This window comes from Simochromis diagramma, unplaced genomic scaffold (assembly GCF_900408965.1).
Source record: "Simochromis diagramma unplaced genomic scaffold, fSimDia1.1 OVJJ01000768.1, whole genome shotgun sequence".
Taxonomy (NCBI): Eukaryota; Metazoa; Chordata; class Actinopteri; order Cichliformes; family Cichlidae; genus Simochromis; species Simochromis diagramma.
Genome location: NW_024387035.1, coordinates 865,971 through 874,713, shown reverse-complemented (window position 1 = coordinate 874,713; position 8,743 = coordinate 865,971). Strand labels below are relative to the sequence as shown.

The window sequence follows — 8,743 nt, the reverse complement described above, 5'->3', positions numbered from 1 at the left end:
TTGGTGTTTTTTCCATTGTTTAAGCACTGCTTCCAGCCAAGAATGATACCATATATGCCCCATAGCTGCAGAAAAGGCTAACATTGTTATCTTTTTACAAAAAAACAGCTGAACATGAGAGGTTTTTGGACAAAGTTTGTGTTCTCCATTCTTTAAGCACCGGTTCAGCACCGTTTAAGCAGGAACATATTCTCGTTTCACTGTGTACTGTACCTGGACATGGTTGTGTAACACAATAACGGGAAAAGACAATATTAATTATTATTAATTAAAGAATATATTAATGGGCCAATAGGTAAAGATAAGATAAGATAAGATAGAACTTTATTAATCCCTCGGGTGGGTTCCTCTGGGAAATTCGACTTCCAAAAAAAGCACAGCAACGACCGAAGTTACAGTTACAGAATTGTTATACCATATATATATATATATATATATATATACACACACACACACACACACACACACACACACACACACACACACACACACATATATATAAATACAGAGACAAATATAAATAAAATATACAAAGGGGATAAATAGAATAAATAGGAATAAAAAATAAAAATACAAGTGAATTGCACATTTCAAGTATTGAGTCTATTGCACTGTTGACTATTTACAAAAGTATTGCACAAGGTATTGTACAGTGAGGTGAAGAGGCACTACAGCTTAGTTGTTCTCCCTCCTTTGTCCTCCTGTCTCCCCTCCCTCTCCCCTCCAGAGAGGAGTTAAACAGTTTGATGGCGTGTGGGACAAAGGAGTTTTTAAGTCTGTTAGTTCTTGTCTTGGGGAGAAGCAACCTGTCACTGAACAGACTCTTCTGGTTGTTTATGGCCGTGTGCAGAGGATGCCCAGCATTGTTCATAATGTCCATCAGTTTCTTTAATGTCCTTTTCTCTGCCACTGTCACCAGAGTGTCCAGCTTCATGCCGACCACAGAGCCAGCCCTCCTGATCAGTTTCTCCAGCCTGGATGAGTCCCTCTTTGCTGTGCTGCTCCCCCAGCACACCACAGCATAGAAAAGTACTCCAGCAACCACTGACTGGTAAAACATCCTCAGGAGCTTCCTGCAGATGTTGAAAGACCTCAGCCTCCTGAGGAAGTACAGTCGGCTTTGGGCTTTTTTATACAGGTGCTCTGTGTTGCATGACCAGTCCAGTTTATTGTCCACCCACAGCCCGAGGTACTTGTACTTGTTGACCACCTCCACCTCCTCCCCCTCTATCTGAACCGGCAGTGGACCTGCTCTGGACCTCCCGAAGTCCACAACCAGTTCCTTAGTCTTTGAGGTGTTGAGTTGCAGGTGGTTTGTGTGACTCCATGCGACAAAGTTCCTCACCAGACTTCTGTACTCCTCTTCCTGATCATCCCAGATACACCCCATGATGGCTGTGTCATCTGCAAACTTCTGAAGGTTCGACTATAGAAGCACAGGGATGTGTTTTAATGAGACACAGAGACAAGAATGTAACTCAAAAGAACAAACCGGCTTTAGTGAAATAAAGCATGAGTTTGACAACCACAGGTTAAAGGTGATTTACAATTGTAGAAAAGAAAACCTACAACAAATGAAAGCAAAGTAAAACACATAAAAATAGTAACTTTTGATCTCAATGTTGGGACACCCTAGTAACCTGACTCCTTAACTGTTATAGAAAGCAGATTACACAAATTCAGTGTTCATGCAGATGAAAATCTCACACACCTTTCACATGTGGAGAATGTTCTACACAACAGCTTATCATTTAAAGTCCCAAATAAAACATGTCCAAGGGGTAAAGTCCAAAAACTCCCAGGGTGTGAAAGAAAATAGGGGTGAGAGAATGTCAGTCAGTGGTGTTATAACCAGCTGTGTGTGAAAGTGTGAGTGATACAGTCCTACCACAGCGCAAAGTGCAGCAGATCATCAAGAAAGAAGCGAATCTCAGTCTTTCAAAGTCCAGGTGGGAAGGCTCGCACCTCAGGAACAATCCAGTGTACAATAAACCAGACCTGTCAACAGAAGGGGTCAGCAACTCAAATATTAATTATGCTGCTCTAGCTGTAATTCACAACTTAGAAGTTTGATGACATCATATTTAACATAAATGACATAAAATGACAAAAAATAAAACATTTCTCTCATACAAACTATGCATTAATGCAACGTATTGTAAAACACTTTTCCAAATAATATATGAAAACATTAAAACTTACAGTCCAACTAAGTAAAGTTATTGCAAATGCGACAATTATAAATCAAAGCAATTTAGAGAAATTCAGTTACTCAACAATAAAGTGCAAAACAAACTAAAACTAACTGAGACATACAGTATGTGTAGTATGTGCTCACTGATCTCAGCGCATCGTGGCCGAACACAGTGGTATGGTGTCCCTCAGTCAGAATCCGTATGGGGTTAGAACGATGCCACCTTAAAATGGAACTGAGAAAAAAATATTGTAACTGAAATAAATGTATTCTTGTATTGAAAGTTTAAAAAAAATGATAGTGAAAAAACAATTAATTGAAACTAAATTTTTTGTATCGCTTACAATTTGTTTTTCAGTTTCAATCTGCTGGCACTGTCTGGGGGCGCGCTTGAGCTACATCTGGTGAAGTTGTGGTAAAATGTTAATGTAACCCAGTGTTAATTTGGTGATCTGATATGGTGTGATATTCAGTATATATGTATACAGTGGGGCAAAAAAGTATTTAGTCAGCCACCGATTGTGCAAGTTCCCCCACTTAAAATGATGACAGAGGTCAGTAATTTGCACCAGAGGTACACTTCAACTGTGAGAGACAGAATGTGAAAAAAAAATCCATGAATCCACATGGTAGGATTTGTAAAGAATTTATTCGTAAATTAGGGTGGAAAATAAGTATTTGGTCACCTCAAACAAGGAAAATCTCTGGCTCTCACAGACCTGTAACGTCTTCTGTAAGAAGCTTTTCTGTCCCCCACTCGTTACCTGTATGAATGGCACCTGTTTGAACTCATCATCTGTATAAAAGACACCTGTCCACAGCCTCAAACAGTCAGACTCCAAACTCCGCCATGGCCAAGACCAAAGAGCTTTCGAAGGACACCAGGAAAAGTATTGTAGACCTGCACCAGACTGGGAAGAGTGAATCTACAATAGGCAAGCAGCTTGGTGTGAAAAAATCAACTGTGGGAGCAATCATCAGAAAATGGAAGACATACAAGACCACTGATAATCTCCCTCGATCTGGGGCTCCACGCAAGATCTCATCCCGTGGGGTCAAAATGATCATGAGAACGGTGAGCAAAGATCCCAGAACCACACGGGGGGACCTGGTGAATGACCTGCAGAGAGCTGGGACCAAAGTAACAAAGGTCACCATCAGTAACACACTACAACGGCAGGGAATCAAATCCCGCAGTGCCAGACGTGTTCCGCTGCTGAAGCCAGTGCATGTCCAGGCCCGTCTGAAGTTTGCCAGAGAGCACATGGATGATACAGCAGAGGATTGGGAGAATGTCATGTGGTCAGATGAAACCAAAGTAGAACTTTTTGGTATAAACTCAACTCGTCGTGTTTGGAGGAAGAAGAATACTGAGTTGCATCCCAAGAACACCATACCTACTGTGAAGCATGGGGGTGGAAACATCATGCTATGGGGCTGTTTTTCTGCCAAGGGGACAGGACGACTGATCCGTGTTAAGGACAGAATGAATGGGGCCATGTATCGTGAGATTTTGAGCCAAAACCTCCTTCCATCAGTGAGAACTTTGAAGATGAAACGAGGCTGGGTCTTCCAACATGACAATGATCCGAAACACACCGCCCGGGCAACAAAGGAGTGGCTCCGTAAGAAGCATTTGAAAGTCCTGGAGTGGCCTAGCCAGTCTCCAGACCTCAACCCCATAGAAAATCTGTGGCGGGAGTTGAAAGTCCGTGTTGCTCGGCGACAGCCCCAAAACATCACTGCTCTCGAGAAGATCTGCATGGAGGAATGGGCCAAAATACCAGCTACTGTGTGTGCAAACCTGGTAAAGACCTATAGTAAACGTTTGACCTCTGTTATTGCCAACAAAGGTTATGTTACAAAGTATTGAGTTGTATTTTTGTTATTGACCAAATACTTATTTTCCACCCTGATTTACGAATAAATTCTTTACAAATCCTACCATGTGGATTCATGGATTTTTTTTTTCACATTCTGTCTCTCACAGTTGAAGTGTACCTCTGGTGCAAATTACTGACCTCTGTCATCATTTTAGGTGGGGGAACTTGCACAATCGGTGGCTGACTAAATACTTTTTTGCCCCACTGTATATCTATATTGGGTGTTCGGTTATAAAATGTTCTTGAGGGTTTTTGTATTGCTATTGATTTGCGGCTGCTTTACGACGGTCGACTGTGGTAGTAGATCCTAGTGGGAGGGGCTACGAGCTCACATGGCTTGTAGCTGTGCCAGAGCAACACGTTCTCACTCCCAACTCGTCAAATGTGTGACGCATGGTCAGGCTCCCTCTGCTTCACTTATCGACGCGAAGGGGGTACCCTGCGCGTCGAGAACTGACGTGCAGGGTCCTCTCATTGAATACTATAGAGCTCCCTAAACGTTGCTTATTGACGACAAGAGATTGCCGTGGAAGAGCCTGTTGTCCATATTTATATATTTCCGAAATCCCACTGTAGTGACGTGTACTGAACACAATCTACAGGGTGGGCCATTTATATGGATACACCGTAACAACATGGGAATGGTTGGTGATATTAAAGTCCTGTTTGTGGCACATTAGTATATGTGAGGGGGCAAACTCCTCAAGATGGGTGGTGACCATGGTGGCCATTTAGAAGTCGGCCATCTTGGATACAACTTTTGTTTTTCCAATAGGCAGAGGGCCATGTGACACATCACACTTATTGGTAATGTCACAAGAACAACAATGGTGTGCTTGGTTTCAACGTAGCTTTATTCTTTCATGAGTTATTTACAAGTTTCTCTTTGTTCACAGCCATTGACATGTCGAAGAGGTTAACGTTTCTCGCGGTTAGTATCATGGTTGCTAGGCAACCTGAACAGCACGCCTCTCACTTCCGCACTTCTCGTACTTATAGTACGGACCGTACGTAGTGCGCGTAGTGCGCGTAGTGCGCGTACTTCAAGCATGCGACCCTGAATTGGGACACAGCCCTGGAATCGATTAGTCACTTCCGGAGTACTTCCGGTAAGGTCAAAAGGTCAAGGCTAGGGTCATCAATCAAACTCGCATTCTTGAGTGACACAAGCTGGGGTGGATATCGCTCTGTGGAAAAATTAAATTATTATAACTTAAGCTGTCAACTGACCATAGTTGGTTTTAGTACATAAATATTGGGCTGACTGTGTTTCTGCCCATATGGAAAAGAAATAGGAAAAACTTATAAAAGACTTGCATCAGATGTGGCCTGCTTCATATAGTGAATCATATCAGGCTTACATGATTTACTCATGAAAGTGGCCACTTTCTCATTACTTTCACATAAGTATCCAAAACATACAAGTTTCATTTATATGATTTTTCTAGGCATCTTATATCTGTTTTCACTCTTGTGTGCTGTTCATACAAGTTTTCATACAAGTTTTTTTTAGCAGTGTCAAGGCATCGTGAGCTAGTGCATGAGGTTGAGAAATACTTTATTATACGTTTTTAAAAGTTTTAAATTGTGTAACAAAAAAATATACAAATACCAATTTAATAATTGTTTAAGTATTATTAAACAGCACAAGACACAATAGTAGGAATATGCTTGTTTGATATTTAGCAGAACAGTGTCCAAGATGTTTACTGATATACTTTCTTGCATTTGAAAATCACCGTTGGACTGAGTTTAACTGCATTAGAAGAAATGCTGATAGTTATTTTTTAGCCATTCTTATAGTCTTTAAGTGTTCTACTATAAATCTCAAGTTCAAGGATGATAAAACATTAGCAAAATTTAAAATAGTAAGCTACCACAAAATTTATATATATTTTTATTTTGTTAGATTTAAAATCTTTTTCAGTGGATAAACCATTAGTATTGCTCACTCAGAAAAAATGAAGTCATCTGTAGTACTTTGTACTCACAATGATTAAGTCGTCCTAATTTAGTCATCTTAAGTAAGCGTTGTTAGTGTTTCTTTGTTTTTCTAGGCAATGCGTTTGCATACGTTTTTTAAGCTCAGAGAACTAGTTAGATTTTACAGTGCGGATGTATGTGATATTTAAGAGCACACTGATAAGCATGAAGCATTTAAATGCACAGAACATTTTGATTCAATGCTTAAGATTTTAATGATGAAGAAGATGAGAAACAATTCATTCTGGGAAACAAAGCTTTGCTAAAAGCATTCTTTCAAGTACACATGCAATCTGCTCCTGTTAAAAGAGCAACTCCAGCTTATGTCACTTGTCGCTTCATTCCTTATGCAGCACTACAGTAAAAGAAAAGAAGTAAATCAAATCAGAACCAGATTCTTATTGTGATATATTAGAGGATTTGCTCTGTCATCAGGTAGGCCACGCCTTCACGAGAGCCCAGGAATCAGCAGATGGCCCTGACACAAATAAATGGGTATTGGCTGTCACATCTCCCATCATTCCAACACTTGCTTCCTGTAAGTACACAAGATCAGCATGAACTGAAATCACAATCACATGGAGAAATGATCACTGATCTAAATATGTTGTTCTGTATAACAACAGCACCTGACACATACATGTGTTTAGCATTGCATCAGAACACTATGTAAATAATTAATATGATAGAAAAATGTACTGCTGACGTTTTTTCACTCATCACTGTTTGTCACATTAAATGCATAAAGATTATTTGGGGGATTCTGGGTATTGTTTCCTTTTTTTCTTTAACATTTATAGTGCTCTTACATTGTACTTTTAGCTTTACCTGAAAAATTCACCATTAAGCAATGCTCGTTTCCCCCAGCGTTGTTAGGTTCTCCGTGACACCATTGAGTAAATGTGAAATAGGTTCCATCAATCCAAAACCAGTAATTCTCCTAGAAAACAGAAAAACGTAGGCAAGACTATGTTTACAAGTAAGCTACAGTTCCAAGTTCTAAATGTGCATGTAGATACAATAATATGAAGAAGGAACTTTAAAGTCTTGAATAATCAGATCCCATCTTAAAGACCTCCATATCTACTGCAGGTGGGAACTAATCCCTGAGCCTGGTTCTGCCTCAGGTTTCTTCCTGTTAAAAATAGTTTTTCTTCCCCACTGTCACCACGTGCTTGCTAATGGGGGAGGGTCATCTGAATAATGATAAGTGATATACCTGTTGACCATCTGAGCCACCAACCCATGTTAGTCCACTTTCACGAGAGGCACTAGATATGACGGCTCGAATGAACTGGTACTCGTCGTTGCTGTTTACAGATGCCAGGTTTGCATTCAAGGACTGGCAGATTCGCTACAATGGAAATCAACAGACTGAGTTCATAGAAATGACAACGTAAACAGAAAGATTTAAGATTGCACAAAGGATAAATGATAAATTCACATCAGTGCTTTTACCTGCGCCTGAGCCCAAGTCATTTGACAGTTATCGTAGAGAAAGCATCGATTCCCATACTGAGTCCAGCCGCTTGGACAAGATGCTGCTCTCTTCTCAACACGATGTTCTGCTGAAGACAATCAAAGAATATTGAGCTACTTTACTGTGTCGGAAAAAGTTTTTAAAATATAAATGATGAAGTAGAAGAGCTAAAGAAGAATCTGACATTTCAGCAGACGTTTGTCACCAGAGCAAAATCACAAAGTGAGGCTGTTGTGAAAGCAAGTTTTATCGTAGCAGAGGAGCCAAATGAGCCCGGTACCACTCTGAAGAGCTGCATGACCAAGCTGTCCAACGTCTTGTGTCCAGACAAAACACAGATTTTGGCAAATGTGAGCCTGAGCAGAAATACGATTGCTGATCGGGTTTGTGAGATGGCCACTGATTTAAGAACACAGTTGTGTGAAAGAAGTAAAAACTTTATTGCATACTCTCTGTGGATGAAAGTACAGACATGATGGACATTGCACAGCTGGCCAGCTTCATCCGTGGAGAGGAAATATTGAACATTAAATCGATGCACAACAACAGGAAAAGACACTTTTTAAAACGCATGTCAAAGTGTAACGACGTGAAGCTGTCCTGGGACAAACTTGTTGGACTTACAACAGATGGAGCGCCGGTGCTGTGCGGTGAAAAAAGCGGACTAGTCAGCAGGATGCAAGTAAAGATACAGGAGAAATGTACCGGTGAGTTAACAGCACATCACTGCATCACACACCAGGAAAGGCTGTGTGGTAAAGTCCTAAAAATGGAGCATGTAATGATCACTGTGACGCAGACCGTAAATTTTATCTGAGCTAAAAGTTTAAATCACCGTCAGTTTCAGTCTTTTATGTGGGAAATAGATTCAGAGTTTGTCCACATTCCTTCATGCAGAGGTTTGTTGGCTGAGTTGGGATAAAAGTTCTCAACAGAGTTTTTGAGCTCAGCAAGGAAACCTGTCAGTTCATGGACATGTATGATGCGGTGAAGCTGTCACAAATGCAGCAGTGCAGCCTGCCTCACTTTCCCTGTTGCCGAGTAATGTTGAACCAAGTCAGCGCACTTTGCTGAGCTGCATCTGGTCTGTTTGGTCCATTTCTTGGTCTTGGCTGCCCAGCTTGGCCTTACCTTGGCCTCAGAAACATTTCAAGTCAGAGAGTACACGCCTGTCACATGTACGCCTTTTACTAACACTCAACA

At 40.8% G+C, this 8,743-nt stretch overlaps 1 protein-coding gene across 1 annotated transcript; it reads right to left on the bottom strand.

The window, feature by feature from the left end:
* Positions 1-6,030: 6,030 nt before the first annotated feature.
* Positions 6,031-7,848, bottom strand: LOC120740797 (ladderlectin-like). The gene is made up of 4 exons (XM_040043285.1): positions 7,519-7,848; positions 7,280-7,414; positions 6,889-7,000; positions 6,031-6,596 (listed from the first exon to the last, which is right to left on the bottom strand). The coding sequence occupies exons 1-4, from the start codon at positions 7,537-7,539 to the stop codon at positions 6,526-6,528; spliced, it is 339 nt and encodes a 112-aa protein (XP_039899219.1). The 5' UTR covers positions 7,540-7,848; the 3' UTR covers positions 6,031-6,525.
* Between the last annotated feature and the right edge of the window lie 895 nt (positions 7,849-8,743).